General features: G+C 51.9%; 1 protein-coding gene across 3 annotated transcripts in view; it reads left to right on the forward strand.

The window, feature by feature from the left end:
- Nucleotides 1-718: 718 nt before the first annotated feature.
- The window catches only part of Agap3 (ArfGAP with GTPase domain, ankyrin repeat and PH domain 3), a 53,794-nt gene continuing 34,135 nt past the window's right edge, over nt 719-20,377 (forward strand). Inside the window, exon 1 of one of the 3 annotated variants that reach the window (XM_042273212.2) lies at nt 719-1,139. In XM_042273212.2, coding sequence (XP_042129146.2) covers nt 812-1,139 — 328 coding nt within the window. In that variant the 5' untranslated portion in view covers nt 719-811. The remainder of the gene's footprint in view (nt 1,140-20,377) is intronic. The other 2 variants (XM_042273214.2, XM_076566698.1) reach the window with 2 other exon arrangements.

Here is a 20,377-nt window from a genome sequence, read left to right on the forward strand (position 1 = left end):
CTCCAAACCCCAGCCAGCAGTGGAGGTGGAGAGTCAGGGAAGATAACCACAGCATGATCCCTAGGGCTGACCTCCAGGCCTGGGAACAGAGGTGCGGGTGCCGCACTAAAAGAGGGAGGCGTCGTTGGGCCTGTGCGAGCTTCTCTGCCAATCAGCCCCATTTATCAGCACCCTCGGGCGCAGGGATCTGTTCGGAGCGGGCCAGGGATTCCACACCGGCCTAGAGCAGCAAAGTGAGATGAAAGCGACAGCTGGCCGGACGAGGGGACAGCGCGATCGTGTCCCCAGGCGGGTGGCCCTCGAGGCGCCGAGGGTGGGGACGGGCGAGCCGGCGGAAGGGCCTAGGCGGGTGGGTGGGGCCGCACGCCGCGGCCAACGCGCGGCTCTTGGGGGTGGAGGCTGCGGAGCTTGCGAGCGAGAGAGGGGCGGGGGCGCAGGGCGACGCGCTGGAGGGGCGGGGGCGGCTGGGAGGGGGGCTCGGCTGCGTGTGCCGGAGCCGGCGGGGGCGGCGGTGCGTGCGCATGACGCGGGGGGAGGGCCCGGGCCGCGCGCTCCCGGTCCCGTTGTTGTTGCCGCTGGAGGCAGCTCCGAGGCGGCGGGATCTCGGCGCCGGTAAACGCCGGGCGGCGGCCCCAGCGTGCGCGGCCGCGCCTTCTGGCCTCCGCCGCTCCGGGCCTCATGCGTTAGCCCGGCGCCGCGCGCTTCATAGTTCGGGTCCTTCCAGCCTCGCGCGCCCGCTCGCCGCCGCCGCCGCCGCCGCGCCGCCCCTGGCCCTGGCTGGGCCCGCTTCGGGCCCCGCTGCTCCGGAGCCATGAACTTCCAGGCGGGCGGGGGCCAGAGTCCTCAGCAGCAGCAGAGCCTGGCGGCGCCGGGGGGCGGCGGCGGCGGCGGCGGTGGAGCGGGGGGCGGCGGGCAGTTCGGCGGCGCGGGGCCCGGAGCCGGGGGTGGCGGCCCCTCGCAGCAGCTGGCCGGCGGGCCTCCCCAACAGTTCGCGCTCTCTAACTCGGCCGCTATCCGGGCCGAGATCCAGCGCTTTGAGTCGGTACACCCCAACATCTACGCCATCTACGATCTGATCGAACGCATCGAGGATTTGGCGCTGCAGAACCAGATCCGGGAGCACGTCATCTCCATCGAGGGTGAGCAGAGCCGGGGGGCTGCGGGATCTGGGGCGCGATGGCCTTTGCAGCGCTGGCCCGGGGACTCCACGGCCGCGGCCCGGCCCGGCCCCTCTCTGGCGCTCAGGAGTCTTGTGGAGCAGAGGTTCGCGATTTGCTAATCCGCGCTGCAGAGCCCAGGTCTAGGTTTTTTCGTGTCTTATTCAGGAACACTTTTTGGGGGGAGGGGGAGGGGGTTCTGTCTTGAGCTAGTGGACACGTTTTTCTGCTCTTCGTGACCCAGGATGTGAAGGTGGTGTCGCTCCAAAGACTGATGCACTGAGTCGCCAAAGACAGGAGGGCCTTGGGGCCACATCTGGCCAGGCATGGTCAGGCCCGATGGGCGCGACGGAAGACCTTGTTGGGTCGTGAAGGTGGGGCCGATGCTTGAGAATAATCTTAGCTACTGCCCTGGCCCTGCCCGGCAGTACGGGTAGAGGATCAGAGCCTCGGGTTAGTGGATGGCAGGCAGCCTTCCTGGGCCGTTCCCGCAGGCTTCAGAGGGTGGCGCTCCCCGCGGCGCCTTCTCCCGACGCACACCCACCCCCACGCTTCTGCGGCCGGGCGGGCGCGGGCCTGGCCTGGCGCAGGGCTGGGGAGCTGTGGCCGCGTGGGAGGCGCAGGATGGTCCCTCTACGCGCTGGCACTGACCTCTAACCCCTAGGACGTTCATGCCTGCTTAACCCGGAGGCATAAGTGGGGCTACCGGATGCAGACTGACCTCCAGGGAGGTCGGGCCTGGATCTAGGGACTATAAACCCCAGAGCAATCGCTGCTTCTCACAATGCTCCCTTCCTGTGGGCACTTGGGCCCTGAACTCATGCCACTGAGGGGCACATTAATTGGGGGCACCCTGCTGGCAAGAAGCCCCGTGATCTCTGGTGTAGTGGAGGCCGGCTGGCAGTAGCAACAGGCACCCCAGTGGCAGTGTTGACCTTCTAGCTAGCTTGGACAGATGGGCCTCGCCCTGGTCCATCTGCTTCCCTTTCCAACCCGGCTTGAAGGGGGACGCCCACCAGCAGGAGGTGGGTTCTGCCTTAGTGGCAGTGCAGGGAGAGCCAAGGCCAGTTGCTGCTGACATGGAGTTGAGGAGGGTATGCCCACTCTTCGGGCCCTGGAGTTCAGATCCTGTTCTGGTCTTTATCTTGCGTGAGGCTTTGGAGCCCCTCCGTACGTGAACATCCCTGGTTTGCTTTTTTAAGGTGTCAATAACTGAGTCTTTTGTGAATAGAGCCTCCCCCTGCCCCCCCCCCCCCCCAGATCTGGGTCCTTTTGTTGTAACATTGCCTTCTGACTTCCTTTTGATCTTTTCCCAGCCTGCTTTCTTCTCTTCCCTCTCAAGGCAGAGTTCACTGCGAACTAATTAGGTGACAGAAAAAACTCATTAACATGGATTTGAGTAAACGGCCTGATTCATTGCTGTGGCTGGAGATTGGGAGGTGGCATTCCTGTGAGCCCAGGGTCTTCAGAAGCGAGTCCATTTTTCTCTTAGATGCAGAGAGAGTGAGGCTACAAGAAACTGTTCTCTGTGCTTCCCTATTCCTGGAGGAAGTACAAACTCCGAGGATGATTGCCCCTGCCTTTTTGGGGGATGAAGCAACTTACTGGACAGCCACCAGTGTGTGTGTGTGTGTGTGTGTGTGTGTGTGTGTGTGTGTGTGTGTGTGTGTGAGAGAGAGAGAGAGAGAGAGACAGAGAGACAGAGAGACAGAGAGAGAATGTGTGTGTTGGGGGATTAGCTGTCCCAGAGACTTTCCAGAGCAGGGAGAAGACAGGCTGAGTGGGCTCCACATCTAATTCCTGTTTATTCGTACTACTAATGACTTAAGTCACCCCTGCTCACATACCAGACTGGGCATCTTCTGTGCAAGTCATGGTCCTGGGAAGTACTTGGTTTGGTTTTTTTATCTGTCTTAAGTTCCACATGATAGGCAGCGTTTCCCCTCCCAGAGCCCTCCCCCAGACTAACTTCCCCATTGTGGTTTGGAAGTACCCTACCATTCCATCTGCTTGGCTTGGAAGCTCTGTATCACCATCATGAAATCCTGAGACTCAGCCGATGATCACTGTCACCAGACTGACCCAGCTGCTCCCCAAGCGCCAGGGCCCCAGCTCTGTTGTCTCCTCCCTGTCCCTGCTACTTTGCGGTCTGGAGAAGTGTCCTAGCATCTTTTTCCACCTTCCCCTTCCAGGCCTCTCCTGGGAACCCATTTTTTTTTTTTTTTTACCCCCACCCTACTGGCTTTCACACTTCGATCGCCCCAGCTTTTCCACTGTAGGCAGGCTACAAAAAAAAAAAAGCCCAACCCAACCAACCAGACTACTTCTCCAGTGTTCAGCCCTGTGATGCTTCCTGCAGTGGAATTCTCCTCCATCTGCCTAACCATATTGATCTGTCCTGTTGGGCAGTGTTCCCACCTTGCCCAGAGTAGGGAGGTAGTAGCGTGTCGGACGGGCCCTTGCTCTTTCTGTTTGGACTGAGCCCCTCAGCCCAGCAGACCTAGGCTGTTACATAAACAGTTTCCAGGAGCCTGTGCTTCAAGGGATTGAGCTTCCTTGTGCAAAGGGCTGACATTTCACCTGCTTCAGTTAATCTTTGGTGAAGGGCTCATTCGTCTTATCAGAAGGTGACTGCCAGAACCATTTCTAACATTAACATTCCTTTCCTAGTCAAGAGGAAACACCTGCCCATCCCTAGGCCCCAGAGAAGGAAAGCAGGCACCCACCAGGAGCCGGGAGTCGGGCCCAGAAGATAACTGCATGCAGGCCCTCTGAGCCATTCAGCCTTGCCAGTGAGAAACTTGAGGCTCAGAGAAGGGAGAGACCAAGGCTAACCCAGCCTGACACCTGGCTTGTGATCAGCATTCTCTCCCAGGGAAGAGTTCCCTCAACTCTCACAGTCTCCTGGCTGTGTCCTAGAAAGAAGAATGCAGGGATACCAGGGCTTCCGGTGATGGCCGTGAGTGGGGCACAGAGACACTAGACCTAGCCATCCAGGAACCCAGAGAAGCTGTTGATTGGGAGAAGCAGCTCCAGTGGTTTAGGAAGGCACCCCAGAGCAGGTGTGTGTCTGTGGGGGATGGGGCGGCAGGGCCTGCCGCCCAGCTCAGTTTCCGGTTTGGGCTCTGGGCCTGGAAGTGGACAGTGCCTATGTATGCGTGCCATATGGCTACCATTGTGTGTGCGGGAACCCGGCTTTGTCTGCTGCCCGAAACCCCTCTGTTTTCCCTGGGGTTTGTGTTTCTTGAGAGGTTCCTTGGAGCATTCCTGGCATCTCCTTGGATTGTTCTCATTCATGCCTTCCTTCCTACCCAGGCAGTGGCTTAAGTGATGTCCCAAAGGAACCGGAGGGAGAGAGACGGGTTTCTTCCTGTTTGCTTCAAGCCTCTGCTAGACAGAGAACCGGGGCCAGGTGCATTGGGAAAGCCCAGAGGAAGCAGGAAGAGGGTTCCAGCCACAGCCCCTGCCTGACTCGCCTTGAGTGTTTATGACTGCGTTTTCCCATTGTCCTGCCATTTCTCTTACCATATCCCTGCCATAAGGAAAGGACATGGAAGCTAGTTCCTCTTAGAGACGGAAGTGCCTGAGTTCCTAACTTTCCTGATTATTCTGGGTAGTCTCCACCTGGCCAGGATTCTTGACACAGGATCGGCTGCCTTGTGAAATGCCCACGCTAGGCTTTCCCGAGAGGCCCCCAACTTGCAGGTCAGGAATGGGCTGGAACCTACATCTGTCACTCTGTAATCCTAGTTAGCTATTTTAGTGGGGAATGTAGGACTTTGCACACAAGGGTTCTAGGAATTCTGAAAAAGAGGATACCCCTGTGGGGTGCTGGTAGGCAGCAAAACGTGTATTTGTCCCCAATTCATCTCTCTAACTCCTACTGGGTGGCCCACTTGCATCTGGACCTCAGAACTCTGGAGAACAAAGGTCAGGAAGGAAGAGGAGACGCAGTAAGGGCTGGGCCCAGCTACCCCGGGGATGGTTCACAGGGCAGGAGACAGCAGAGAGCTCCGGGCGTGGCAGCCATGAAGCTGGGTTTTCTGAAAGCAGGGTAAAGCTGGGAGATCTGTCTGCTTCAGGGCTCGAAGGGACAGGTGGACTCTGAGACTCAGACTCCTTCACTCCATTGGCTGCAGGCTCGGTGCCTGTTGAAGCCTTCCTCCTGGGGAGGCGGCCTCTGCCCCCGAGTCCCACCTGCATCCTCCCTTCCACTGTCCTCTCCTCAAGTGGGAGCTGGGCGTGTGGTTGGCAGGGTTTCCCACCCAGGGGGATGGGATTATGTTGGGGGTGGTCTGAGAACACGTGCGTAGTGGTGAGGTTATAGAGCAAGTTGGTCTCTGTGGCTAGCCTCTGTGTCCATAGGGGACAGACAGGTGAAGCGGGCAGGACAGTAGGGAAGGAAATTTCTTTTAATTGAAAAAACTTTTTTCATACGATATATTTTGATCATGTTTTTACCCCTTCTCCAATTCCAGGTCCTTCCTACCTCTCTACCCACTCACCTTTATGTTCTTTTCGCTCCTCTATAAAACACACACACACACACACACACACACACACACACACACACACACACACACACCCCTACAAAAACAGAAACTAAAGTATACAAGTAAAAGATCAATAAGAAAAAAAGAAAAAATCCCAAACAAAACGAGGCAAAAACGTCTACAAAAACACCATTGAGTTTGTTTTATGTTGGCCAAGTACTCCTGAGCATGGATGGGGCCTGCCTTGAAGTGTAGCTAATATACTCCATTGGAGAAAACTGATTTTTCCTTTTCCGGGGAATATCTTCTTGGTTGGGGGTGGGAGCCTGTGTCCACTTCTCTCAGCACTGGGACCCGTATTCCTTGAACCAGTGCAGGTCGCGTGTACTCTCATAGTCTCCGTGAGTTCATGTGTGCGTCAGCCCTGCTGGGTCTGGAAGACACTGTTTTCTTGGAGTCAACCTCTAGCTCACAGTCTGTCTCTGCGTAGCTCCCTGAGCTTTGAGGGAAGGGATTTGATGAAAACATCCCATGTAGTGCGGAGTGATCCATCGTTGCCCAGGTGTGGGTGTCTGTGTTAGTTGGGAAAGGATTTTTTTTTTTTTTTTTTTTTACATTTTTTGTTGTTGTTTTGTTTTTCAAGACAGGGTTTCTCTATGTAGTCCTGGCTGTCCTGGATCTCACTTTGTAGACCAGGCACTGACCTTGAACTCACTGAGATCCGCCTGCCTCTGCCTCCTGAGTGCTGGGATCAAAGGCGCGCACCACCACCGCCACCCAGGGGGAAAGGAATTTTTAATGCTTTTTCCTGTATTTATTTATTTCCATCTTCCAATATCTCAAGAAACCATGAGAGCTGGTGCCTGTTCTGTAGGACGTGGGTGGCCTGGGAGGGTTCAGGCCAGAGTGTGGAGTGGCCTGCATGAGAGTGGGTCCCTCACCATGTGTGCCTTTGCCTTGGAGTCCTTGGCGGCTGTCATGTCGTCGGCACAGGTCCAGGGGCTCTGACCTTGTCACGCAGGTGTCACTAGGCCCATGGGGACTTGGGGAGACGAACGTCTTCCTGTTCCTCATTGCCCGAATGTCAGCCTGTATGGCCACATTCTCTGTCAGGTAAACCAATGGAGCTTAATCCTGGTGATTGGCCCCACTGCTGCCTTCCATCTCCTAGTGTGTGCCCAGGACAAGGAGCTGCTCACTTGTCCGATGGATCCAGCCCTGGGGTGGAGGTGGGATGGGAAGGTGAGCAGGCAGATGGGACAGGTGTGTTGTTTACCAAGTATCTGTGTCCTGAAAGCAAGGTAGACTTCCTCAGTGTTGCACAGTTCCCCTCATTTTTCAAAATGTCCTTTCCATTTTGCACGTGAAATGGCCTGGGACTTAGAATAGCCTCCCTGGGGCCCCAGAATGAGCCACAGGGCCAGGGCCTTGGCCTGGTGTTCCCGCTCCTCACTTGGGTGAACTAGAGAAGGTTTGGTCAGGTGGGCACATGGTTGGCCCACATAGATGGCTCCAAGGGAAGTTTTTGAGATTCAAACTGCCCTGGAGTTTAGACACTTGTAGACTATAGTTTACAGCGACTCAGGGCTCTTCTTCCCTGGTGGGATTTCTTTCTTTTTATAAGATTTATTTATTTTAATGTGCATTGGTGTTTTGCCTGCATGTATGCCTGTAAGAGTGGCAGATACCCTGGAACTGGAGTTACAGACAGTTGTGAGCTGTCCTGTGGGTGCTGGGAATTGAACCAGGCTCCTCTGGAAGAGCAGTCAGTGCTTTTAACTACTGAGCCATCTCTCTGCCAACCCCACCAACTCCCCACCCCCACCCCATGTAATTTTTTTCTGGATATCTAGAAACCCCCAACTGAAACAGCTAAGTGTGTAGAGGTAGCATAAATGAAGAGATGCTTACCACAGAGACGTTATAGAATATGTTCTTTAAAAAAAAAAAACAAAAACAAAAACCCGGGCAGTGGTGGCGCACGCCTTTAATCCCAGCACTCAGGAGGCAGAGGCAGGTGGATCTCTGTGAGTTCGAGGCCAGCCTGGTCTCCAAAGTGAGTTCCAGGAAAGGCGCAAAGCTACACAGAGAAACCCTGTCTCCAAAAAAACAAAAACAAAACCTCAGTAGAGGCCAGAGAGATTGCTCAGCAGTGAAGAACACTGACTGCTCTTCCAGAGGACCCGGGTCCTATTCCCAGCACCCACACATGGCAGCCCACAACTCTAGTTCCAGGGGACCCAATACCCATGGCAAAACACCCATGCACATAAAATAAAAATAAAAAATCTCAGCGGGTGGTGGTGGTGGTGGTGCAGGCGTTGGTGGCGCACGCCTTTAATCCCAGCACTGGGGAGGCAGAGGCAGGTGGATATCTGTGAGTTCGAGGCCAGCCTGGTCTACAGAGTGAGACCCAGGGCACCCAGGGCTACACAGAGAAAGCCTGTCTTGAAAAAGAACAACAGAAAACCCTCATTTTTTGCCATCATAGTTGTGCACACCTTTAATTCCAGCACTTGGGAGGCAGAGGCAGGTGAACTTTTATGAGTTCGAGGCCAGCCTGGACTATGTAGGAAGTTCCAGCCAGCCAAAGCTTCATAGTGAGACCTTATCTCAAAGTAAATGAATAGAATCAGCCTCATTTGAAGGGCTGAAGAAATGGCTCAGCGGTTGAGGCCGCTTAGCGCTCTTTTAGAGGGACTGGGTTAAGTTCCCAGCATCTGCATCCGTACACAGCCATCCGTGACTGTAGTTCGGGGGGATCTGATACCCTCATAGACATCGGGCATGCATGTGGTACAGATGTGCACATGCAGACTGCTTCAGTTAGCTTTCGGTTGCTGCGATAAACACTGTAACCAAGAGCAACTTGGGGAAGAAAGGGTTTATTTCATCTTAAAGCTCCTATCCCATCTGGAGGGGAAGTCAGCAGTTTCTCAAGGCAGGAGTCTGGAGAGAAAAATGCTGTTTACTGGCTGGCCCTCCAGGCTTCCGTTCAGCTACCCTTCCTTGTTTCTTTTTTGTTGTTATTTTTGTTTTCGAGACAGGGCTTCTCTGTATCCTTGGCTGTCCTGGAACTCACTCTGTAGACCAGGCTGGCCTTGAACTCAGAAATTTGCCTGCCCCTGCCTCCCAAGTGCTAGGATGAAAGGCGTCCACTACGCCACTGGTTCCAGCTATCTTTCTTACACCTCCCAGGACCATCTGCCTGGGGTTGGCACTGCCTTCAGTGGGCTCTGCCCTCCCACATCAATTGATTGATGACTCAAGAAAACATACCCCATGCTTGCCCCAGGCCAGTCTGATGGGGCATTTTATCAATGGGTCCTGATCCTCAGATGGACTTTAGGTTGTTCACAGAAAAACTATCCAACACAGCTAAAATACATACACAAAAATCTTTCTCTCTCCCTCACCTTTTTTTTTTTTTTGAGGTTTCTCTATGTAGCCCTGGCTGTCCAGGAACTCACTATGTAGACCAGGCTGGCCCCCAACTCTGAGATCTGCCTGCCTCTGCCTCCCAAATGCTGTGACCAAAGGCTTATGCTACCACTGCCCAGCACTAAAAACCTCATTTAATACATGCCTATGTGTTAAAAATAAGTATGTGTTTGTTATAACCAACTCATATAGCAAAGGAAGTTTAACCATACTGTCCTGCCTTCCTACCTGGAAGTTGCTGTCAGGAGCATCTGTCATGTTTCTTTTTAGGCTCTTTCCCTCTGTGGCTCTTTGGTGGATTTTTGTATTGCTGGTTTTTATAGTAAAGGTAGAATTTTGGAGTTTCGTTTTGTGCATGAGAGTGTCTGTGCACTCGCGTGAGTGTGCACTCATGTGAGTGTGTGCACTCGTGGAGGAAGGAGGTCAGCGCGGATGTTTTCCTCAGTTGCTCTCCAACTCATTTTTGAGACAAGGTCTCTCACTGAACCTGGCCTCGCTGATTCAGCTAAACTGGCTGGCTGTCAAGTCCCAGGGATTCTCCTGTCTGTGTCTCCCCAGTGCTGTGATGACAGGCACGTGTTACCATGCCCAGCTTTTCTATGTGGGTGCTAGGGACTGAATTCAGGTCCTTACACTTTGTTTCTCTGTTTGAGATTCAGTGTGGTCCTAGCTGGCCTAGAACTTGCTATGTGATGGAGGATGACCTTGAACTGCTGCTTCTCCTGCCTTTTCCTTCCCCGGTGTTGGGATTGTAGGTTCACAACTTCATATGGGCTTTACACTTAAAAAAAAAAAAAAGATTTATTAGCTGAGCAGTAGTGGTGCATGCCTTCAATCCCAGCACTTGGGAGACAGAATCAGATGGATCTCTGTGAGTTTGAGGCCAGCCTGGTCTACAAAGCAAGTTCCAGGACAGCCAGAGCTACACAGAGAAACCCTGTCTTGAAAAACTGAAAAAAAAAAAAAATTTATTTTATTTTATTTTATTTTATATGCACGAGTGTTTTGCCTGCAAGTATGAATGTGCACACTGTGTGCGTGCCTGGTACCAGTGGAATTGGAGTTGTGGACAGTTCTGAGTTGTCCCGTGGGTGCTGGGAACTGAACCCCAGTCCTCTGCAAGAACAACAAGTGCTCCTAACCACTGAGCCACCCACCTCTCAGCCACTCTCACCCCACCCTGTACTTGACTTTTTGGTTTTGTTTTGTGGCAGATGCTGCAGGGGGAGAAGAGGAGCCAGAGGTTCAGCTCCTCACAGCAAGGATCCTTTGTTAATTGGCAGCCCCCTCCCCCCCCAGGCAGTGAGGCTACTGGGTCCTTGTCCCTACTCTGCCTCTGCCTGGCTAGGACAGGTTAGGCAGTTCACTCCGTGGCTCCACGCCTATCTTTCCAGAGTCACCTAACAACTGCAGTTCCAGTATTTGGAACCACCTCAGTCTTGGCTCTTGGGCCAGGGGTCCCAGCTGCCAACTAGGGGACTGAGGGGGACTCCAAGCTCAGCACAGAGCCTTCTAAGATGTCTCACCTGAGAGCCTGCAGGGGGAATAGAGCCTGTGGGAGGAAGGAGAGTTTCTGTGCCTCAGTTTACACATTGGACATGTCTTAGTCGTGGTGTGCTTAGGATAGCAGGATCTTACATGAGCTAGGCTGCTGCCTGGTATGGAGCCAGCCCATGTTGATGGTAGTCATTATTCCAGAAGGCAGCGCAGAATCCTATTTACGGTAAGGGCACACTGTTTATTACCTAGTTGTACATTTGTCTGATCATTTCCTTTGGATGATTTCCCAGATGACGATGGTAAGATACAGAGTTTGCACATTTTTAGGACTTCTGCCACTGTTCTGACTCCCAGGGGTGGAGATAGCTTTTTCCCTGCCTGCTTCCCTGGCAGATGAGAAAAAAACCAAAACACCAAAAAGGCTGTCCCTGTTTCCACCTGTATTTCTTTGATTATAGCTTATTTGATTGATTTTATTAGTGAGACTCATTAAAGGTTTGTTGGGCTGATGTTGCTTATCAAACAGTCCTGGCTGGCAACACACACACACACACACACACACACACACAGAGTCATTCATTCTCATTTGATCACACACACATGCACACACACACAGTCGTTCATTTTCATTTGATCGCACACGCACACAGATGCACGCACGCACGCACAGTCATTCATTCCCATTGATTGAATTCTGCTCCTTGTTCAGGTTCCTTTGGTTCGTTATTCCTGTATCTGTTCAGGCTTAAAGTAAGTTTAATCTCTCTTACTACTGATTTTTTCTTAATTGTTGGTTTCTGTTTTCCGGGAGTCGGCCCCTCCAGCCGGCAGCGGGTTTTCTTGTCGGCACTCGGGCCTGTGTGCTCTAAGCGGGGCTGACAGAGCCGGTCCCTGCTGTGTCTGAGGCGCTGTCCCTGACCACGGTGGTGCTCTCTTGGACAGTGTTACCTTTTCCTTCTCTCAGCTCCCCTCTTACGGCAGTTGGGGTGCCACCCACAGCCCTATCTCTTGCTTTTTAACTTGACGTTGCAGTAGAATGTGCACCCAGACCCAGCTTGGGAGTGGGATCAAAGCCAACCCTGAGACTAAAAGCCAAGATGGAGGAGGGTGAGGGGATTGTAGACCCCTCAGGTGTTCCTGCCAGGCAGGGCCTCCTAGGCACAGCAAGTGTCACTCTTGTTTGGAAGATGTTTTCTGTTAACACCCTAACTACCCTATGGTCCTTATTCTGAAGAGACTTGTGGAGATTTGTCTGCTTTCCATGATTCAAAGTCCTGCTGCTTGGTTCTTGTCTCAAGTTTCTTCTCGACTTTCTACGTTGAAAGAACTAGTCCAAGTCTGTAAGGCATAGAGTTAAGATCCATGTTCTAGGCTGGTGAGAGGGCTCAGTGTATAAAAGCACTTGTTGCACCGGCCTAAAGGACCTGAGCTTGCTCCTTCAGTCTGTGTGTGCCCTGTGCCTAGGGGGACTCCTTCAGTCTGTGTGTGTGTGTGTGTGTGTGTGTGTGTGTGTGTGTGTGCCCTGTGCCTAGGGGGACTCCTTCAGTCTGTGTGTGTGTGTGTGCCCTGTGCCTAGGGGGACTCCTTCAGTCTCTGTGTGTGTGTGTGTGTGTGTGTGTGTGTGTGTGTGTGTGTGTGTCCTGTGCCTAGAAGGACTCCTTCAGTCTCTATGTGTGTGTGTGTGTGCGTGCCCTGTGCCTAGGGGGACTCCTTCAGTCTGTGTGTGTGTGTGTGCCCTGTGCCTAGGGGGACTCCTTCAGTCTCTATGTGTGTGTGTGTGTGTGTGTGTGTGTGTGTGTGCCCTGTGCCTAGGGGGACTCCTTCAGTCTGTGTGTGTGTGCCCTGTACAAAAATAAATATACTCTTTCTATAAATGCCCATTTTTATTTAGTCATTCAACTAATTTCTTTTTCAGTTTTAAAGATTTATCTTTTATTTTGTGTGTGTATGTGTAGGCTTGAGTAGATATAAATGGATGTACATTGTGTGCAAGTGTTCTTGGAGGCCAGAAGAGGGCGTTGAATTCCCTGGGATTACAGATAGTTGTGAGCTGCCCCATGTGAATATTGGGAACTAAATCGGGTCTCCTGCAAGAGCAGCAAATGCTATCTCTCCAGCTTCTAACAACTACTTTTACTTATTTACTTTTTGTTGGGAGGACAACACAGGGTCTCCGTCTCTAGCCCTAGCTGGCCTCACACACAGCCCACACAGCCTCCCTGTCTCGTCTTTGCAAGGGCTTGGGATTACAAGCAGATGCTAACCATTCTCCAGCTAATAAATATTTATTTATTGAGCACTCACCAAGGTGACTGATGACAAATACATCCATTTAAAAGCATTGCACTATATCCAGGAGTTTGGGGTTTTGCATTTACTTACCATGTGCCACAGTGTGCGTGCGTGCAGAAATAAGTGAACAACTTTGGGAGTCAGTTCTTTCTTTCCATCACATGGATGCTGTGGATTGAATCCAGGTCATCCTGCTTGTTTGCAAACACCTTACCCTGATTGAGCCTTCTTGCCAGCTGCCTCCCCCATAGTGTTTAACCCTGAATATCTTCTGAAAACCTAGAAGGACGACTTCTGTGTGGAATAGTTCAAATATTAAGAGCTGTCTCTGTTCCCAGTGTGGGATCCATGCTTCACACAGTTCTGTCCAGAGACAGAGATGGAGGGTGACTCTGCCCTGCTCCTGGGAGACTATGAGATGTGCCAGTCTGGAAGGCCCTGGGAGCTTTGCATCTGTCAGCGTCCAGGTCACTTGTTAGGCTTTTCCTGGGAGAGGGTGAGTGAACTAAAGGCCTCCCTCCATTCTGGCATTTTAGGCAGGGACTCGTGTAAGACCTTCTGTTTGTGGTTTACCTTAGTTTATGGTAAGAAGTATGGCTCTCAGAGCAAGCTGGTGCACACAGTCTCCTCTAGAAACAGGGGGCACTGAAGGAGCTCCTCCAGCCCTCCCTAACGTTTGCTCTTTGTTTTGTCTCTCATCTGTCGCCCCCCTACCCCAGCAGGGAGCCTGTGGATGCGATGGACCCTCTTGTCCTCTGCCATGTGTGACACTCATATGTCATACTGCAAACCTCCTCAAGTCCAGCTTGGAGAGGCCTGAAGTGATCATCTTGTTAAGAGTTAATTCTCAACCAGGCAGTGGTGGCACACACCTATAATCCCAGCACTTGAGGGGCAGAGGCAGGAGGATCTCTGAGTTCAAGACCAGCCTGGTCTACAGAGTGAGTTCCAGGACAGGCAGGGCTACACAGAGAAACCCTGTCTTGAAAAAGCAAACGAACGACAACAGAAAGAGTTAATTCTCTCCATCTTTGTCACTGTTAGGGGAGATGCTGTCCTGTTTAGCATATTCAGATCCTCAGCATATATGGTCCAGAGTCTAGAGCCAGCTTCCTTGCTGACCCAGCAGCCCAAAAGATTCTTGGTGTGTGCACTTCTTTGTGGAGGACTTGAGATCTTAGAACCAACCCATCAGGGACAGACAGGCCACTGTCCTTTTATGTGTGGGAGACGTTCTTTCCTAGTGGCCACATCTCTGTCCATGCACGTTGGGTCAGACTGAACCTGTTTCTGTTCCAAATTAGTGTCCCACCCCCAAAGCCACCTTCAGTCTACACATCCAGCCCCCCAACCCTGTCTCCTGCCAGGTGCTGCATGCCCTGCCTGTCACGATGACCTGAAGTAGCCATCAGTGAAAAGACCATTCTTCCCAGCTTTGGTGCAGTTTGGGGAAAACGCTGTCCTGAACTCACATCAACACATTTGTCCAGCACAACCTGCTCACTGTAGGTCCCACACACCTTTGCTTCTTCTGGCAGCCCCTCACCAGCCCGATTGACCTTGTCCACCTTTGACCCCTCCCCTCAAATACACACCCTTGCCTACTCTGACCATTTCCAGTGGCTTGGAGCAGCTCTTGTCATCCCTAGCTGGCATGTGTCATGTGCTTGTGTCTGATGGAGCCTGAGCCTTGTGCCTGTGACAGAGCTGTCCAGGCCATTCCCAGGTTCCCCACCTAGTAGCCTAGTATACTGCCCGCTGTGGTAGGTGCTTGACCTTCCAAGGAACCTTTCTGATCCCATGTTGGGTCAGAAGAGCCTGTCTGTCCTGAGCCTGCTCCTCTGGCACAGCTGAGGAGAGACCATCTGGATCGGGGCCAGGGCTGCTCTGGAGCAGTGGAGCAGGCTGCCTGTGGACCTCTCCAGGACCAGCTGCAGCCAGAGCAGGCCATGTCCAGGTCAAGGGCTACCAGGTCAAGGGCTTGTACATCACTGTTCTCTATGAGGTGGCGTCAAGAGAGGCCATTTATGGTGGCATATGTGCTCTGCTGAGGCAGTGGGTCTTTTGACTCATGCCCTCTCTGTGGTAAGAGTGCCAGAGCAGCCAGTCATAAGGTCGGGTTTTTTGTTTGGCTGGTTGATTGATTGTAGCTTTTTTTTTTTTTTTTAAATTTTGTTTTCGAGACAAGGTTTCTTTGTGTAGCCCTGGCTGACTTGGAACTCGCTCTGTAGACCAGGCTGGCCTCGAACTCCCAGAGTTCCACCTGCCTCTGCCTCCTGAGTGCAGGGATTAAAGATGTGCGCCACCGTGCCTGTCCATTCATGAGTTTTTTACTAGCCCAGGATCTGTGGTCCATCTTAGGCAGGACCAGATGCCTCTGAGGACAGCATGGGGCCATCTCAAGGATGTGTGTTCCTTTCTCTGAGCTGTGGGACCTCCTTCTCAGTGACTTAGGCCTGCTGACAGGGATACAGTCCATGGGCTTTGAGCAATAGACCTTGATGGTGCTTGGAGTAGGATAAGGCGAAAGACTGGACCGTTCCTCAGAGGAGGGCCTAGAATAGGCCAAGTTCAGGAGGGTAGGGACAGCATCTCAGGAAGCTTGGCAGAGGATCACTTCCTGGATACTCTGACTGCCCCATCTCTCTCTGCCTGGGAAGCCAGGGTGGACTGGTACAGTCCAGGAGGAGGGTACCAGGTGTGGGGGGGAACTGAGGACTGGCAGAGGTGCCATCTAAACCTGGGGACAACAGTGTCACGGCCTTTTCTTTCAAGGTGCCCCAAACTTGATCAGCAATACAATCTGTTTCTGTGACAAGCTAGAATGTGCAAGTGCTGGGCCAGGTACCCAGGCTGGGGTGTGAGTATGTGAGAACTCTCCCATTGCTCTAAGTGGGAGATGGGCGTGAGTGTGTGTGTGTGTGTGTGTGTGTGTGTGTGTGTGTGTGTGTGTGTGTGTGTGTGTTGGTAAGCTAGCATCAAAGAATTGTGCCTTCAGAAAGCAAAGTCTCTTGTTTTAGCAGAATCCTGAGTGCACCAGATTATGGCTGGAAATGGGTGCTGCCTAGTGGCCCTGGGGCAAGGGTGGCTGTGCAGATGCTGGTGGGTGCAGCACTAGCCTGCCGCCTTGACAAGCACTGCCAGACACAGTTTCACTGGAGTAGTGATTTTATTATGAAAATTGCTGCCGTAGTGTGTTTTTAAACCACGCAAACGTGCCACCCCTCACTCCAGCTCTTCCTGTGTTTGTGCTGCAAATGTCACAAGATTGACAGCTCTTGCTGTGGGTGATGAGGAGCTGCAGCATTCTGAGCTGGGGCTGCAGGACCAGCTCTTCCATCTCAGGTAGAAATGCCGTGAGAGAGGGACTTCAGTCCGGCACTTCTCTGCCTCACACACCTGTTATTCTCCTAACAGTGTAAGGTTTGGACCATCCTTACAAGGCATTATTGATTCCATTTTTCAGGTGGGGAAACTGAGGTATGGAGAAGTTTTAAAAAATGGCTTAGGCCACTTGATCATCATGGCAGAACATTCGAGGCAGTAGAGCAGTAGCAACCAGATTTCTGTGCCAAGAGCTTATCTCCTGTCCTGTGCTAGTAAGCTAGGTTGTAGGGAGATACATCCACACCCTGGGAACAAACTGTGACAGCCCTCCCCCGTGGCGTCAGTGTACCTGGAGGGCCTCGCCTGTGTCTGTGGTTGTGCTGGGTGTTAGTGGAGAGAGTGCCTCTCCCTTCCCCCGACAAGTTCCGCTCTTGTCTGGCAGATGACTGGTGGTAGTGTTCGCATGTTCTAATCCGTTACAAGCCTATCAGTGTAATTACATCTCCCATCACACAGTGTGCATGTACTGGATAAGCAGCTAACATGCACCCTTCTGCAGAGAGCTCCTGCAAGTTGTTAAGAAATAGGTTTGAAAAACCCAAGAGAAAAGCAGGCCAAAAATAGGACAAGAGAGACAAGAAAAAGAAACTCATGCGGTCAGTCACCATGAAAAGATGCTCTCCTAGCAGTCAGAGAAACCCTAAATGTAGAGCAAAACCTGAAAGTTCTGCTTGGGTGTGTGTGGGGTGTGTGTGGGGGGGGGGTTGGGGGTGCATGCCATGCTTCTGATGGATGAGTACAATGTTGAGTGAGCCCCATAATGTATGTAGTTGGGGATGACCTTGAACTGATTCTCCAGCCTCACATCTCCCAAATGTTATGATTTTAAATAAATGCCATCATGGTAGGTTTATGGAGTGCTACCATGGGGTTGAACTCAGGTCTTTGTGCATCTAGACAAACGTTCTACCAAGCTCCAGCTTCACTTGTAGACCCTCCACTTTTTGAGACAGGGTCTCTATTATGTGACCCTGGCTGGCCTGGAACTTAGAGACCTGTTTAAGACTGAGGGTAGTTCAGTGGTAGAGCCCTTGCCCAGAATGCACGAGGCTCTAGGTCAGTGCTTCTCAATCTTCCCAACGCTGTGACCCTTGAACACAGCTCCTCATGGTGTGGTGACCCCCAACCATAGAATTATTTTCGTTGCTACTTCATAAAATTTTGCTACTGTTATGAATCTTAATGTAAATATTTGTGTTTTCTGATGGTCTTAGGGGGCTGGTGTGAAAGGCTGAGAACCACTGCCCTAGGTTCAATCCCCACTGCTGGAGGGGAAAAAAGAGAAATAGAAACCCATTCAGCTAAGTGAAGCAGAATTTTATTTATTTATGTATGTATGTATGTATGTATGTATGTATGTATGTATGTATGTATGTATTTTGGTTTTTTGAGACTGGATTTCTCTGTGTAACAGCTCTGGCTGTACTGAAACTCGCTCTCGCTCTGTAGACCAGGCTGGCCTCAAACTCACGGAGATCCACCTGTCTCTGCCTCCAAGTGTGGAGATTAAAGGTGTGTCCCTCCACTGCCTGGCTGTGAAGCAGAATTTTAGTTCATAGGACTTCAGCTATTTTTTGTTTGTTTGTTTGCTTGGTTGCCTTTTAAAAAAGACAGTCTTACTCTAGTAGCCCGGCTCCAGATTCATGGTGATCCTGCCTCAGCCTAGCATCCTCAGTGCTAGGATTATAGGCATGAGCCCCCACATCTGGCTGTGTGTATTCAGTTTTGAAGGAAGAGACCATTTTTAAAAACAGATGAAAGATCAGGCAGTGATGGCACACACCTTTAGTTCCAGCACTTGGGAGGCAGAGGCAGGTGAATCTCTGTGAGTTCACCACCAGCCTGGTTTATAGAGTGAATTCCAGGACAGCCAGGGCTTCACAGAGAAACCCTATCTAAACAAACAAACAAACAAACAAACAAACAAACAAACAAACAAAAAATCACATGAAAGAGGGAAATAGGTCAGGGGTGCTGCTGCAAAATCACTGCTTTCTGGCCCAGAAGGTCTGAATTGGATTAAAGAGGAACCAGCAAGTGTACGCACACACACACACACACACACACACACACACACACACACACACACACACACACACACAGGTGTAGGGCTGCTGGTGCAAGTCAGAGCAGGGCCAGCATTAGGAGCATTCCCAAGGCCTTAGAAGTGCAGGCAGAAGTCTCTGCCCTGTCTCTCTGGAGCTGCCACAGCTGGCTACAAGAAGTCATGCAATCTCACTTAACAGTGCTAGGAGATATATCTCTCGGAAGCCTGAGGTTTTGACCACGGAATCTGGAGTTCTGGGCCTGGTCTGGGCTCCACCACCCACAGGCTGTGCAACCTTGGGTAGCACACTTCCGTTCTCTGAGCATCACAGTTACCACCTCCAAAAAACTAAGCTGTGGATTCTGGCCTGGAATCCCGGCAGGCTGAAGGGAACTGGAAACCTCCTAAAAGCCATCTCAGCATAGAGGTTTTTCTATAAGGTCCTTATTTTATAGTTTCCTTGGGCAAAGAATCATAACAAATTACCATGAGCCAGAGAGCAGTTCATTGTCTTACTTCAGTAATGCAAAAGTCCAATGAAATCAAGACACCATGAGGGCCACACTGCTTCTGAAGGTACTAGGAGCACATCTGTCACATCCTTGACGATGGCCATCGTCTTCTCCTTCTGTCTCAGTGTGGCCCCGGCTGGCCTCTACTCACTGGAGCTGAGAATGATCTTGAACTCTGATCCTTCTGCCTTCTGAGGATTGGGATGACAGGGTGCTCTAAGTGGCTGGCTTATGCTGTGCTGGGGATCATTACTAGGGCTTTGTGCATACTAAACAAACACTCTGCTAGCTGAGCTGCATCTCCAGCTCTACTGTGCCTCTTTATATTAGCATCCTCCTGCATGGTTAGGCCAAATGTCCCCTTTTTACAAGGACACTGTGGTCAGGGTCAGGTGCCCACTCTACTCCAGTCTGATCTCATCATCTTAAGTAACCACATGAAATAACCATTTTCACAGGTTATGTCTGAGATCTGGAGGTAGGACCTCAAATCTCCAGGGTCCCCCAGCTTGGAATGCTAGAGTAAAGGCAGAGGAGACCAGCCTGGGCTTGGCTGCCCTGTGAGGTGTGAAGCTGCAGGCCCTGGGCTGAGTTCCTACCTAGCCTGTAGGCATCTGGCACTGGTTTTAACCACCCGTCTCTCACGACCCTTTCCTACCCTGAGGGACCCGCACCTTTTCCTGTTCCTGCTGCCCACCAGGCCCCAAGACCCTGCCGTTGCTCTGTGTCCAGCTTGAGCTGGGAAGGTGGGAGTTTTCTGTTTTATACACCAAATCTGGGGTTCGGCAAGGTTTCGGTGGAGGCAGGGGTCACACAGCCAGCAGGTCCTGTATTAGCTGGTTTTGTGTTGCTGCCACCCAATACCTGGCCAAAAGGAAAGGTTTGTCGTGGTTTGCAGTTTGAGTGTACCGTCCATCGCAGGGAGAAGCATGGCAGTGGGATGTGGGGCAGCTGGCCACGCGTTCTGAAGTCAAGAAGCAAGGAGAGATGACTGCTGCTGTCAACTCCCTCTTTCCTTTTTCAGTCCAGGACTCAGCTTACGGAAGGGTGGCACCCAGATTCAGGCGTGCGCCTTTCCACCTCAGCTCATCCAACCTAGAGACTTCCTTACAGACTTGCTCAGCAGTTGGACTCCTGGGTGATTTTAGTTTCTGTCAAGTTGATAATTAATATTAATCCATCACGGTGCTGGAGGGGGAGTTTGAGCCCAGATTGTGCTCTTCTTCTTTGGGCTTGTGTGGATCGTGCTCCTTGTGACTTACTGTCTCAACAGACTGTCCCCGCCAGGAACTGTCTCTCTGAGGCCCATCTCCTTCTCCTTAGGAAAGCCCGGTACATAATTCATGTGTTGCTGAAACTCTGTGGAGTTCCGCTGGGAAGCAAAAAGCACGTGAGGAAGAACTCTCGGCGTGGAGAGTTAGATGGTATTGACAGGGACCGCTGAGATCCTGTAGTCTTCCAGGGGAGGGACAGTTCCACTGAGATCCCGGTGACCAGAAGGACAGGAAGGGGTGGAGACTGTACAGAGAGGTGGAGGTAAGGGCAATG

Source organism: Peromyscus maniculatus, chromosome 3 (assembly GCF_049852395.1).
Source record: "Peromyscus maniculatus bairdii isolate BWxNUB_F1_BW_parent chromosome 3, HU_Pman_BW_mat_3.1, whole genome shotgun sequence".
Taxonomy (NCBI): domain Eukaryota; kingdom Metazoa; phylum Chordata; class Mammalia; order Rodentia; family Cricetidae; genus Peromyscus; species Peromyscus maniculatus.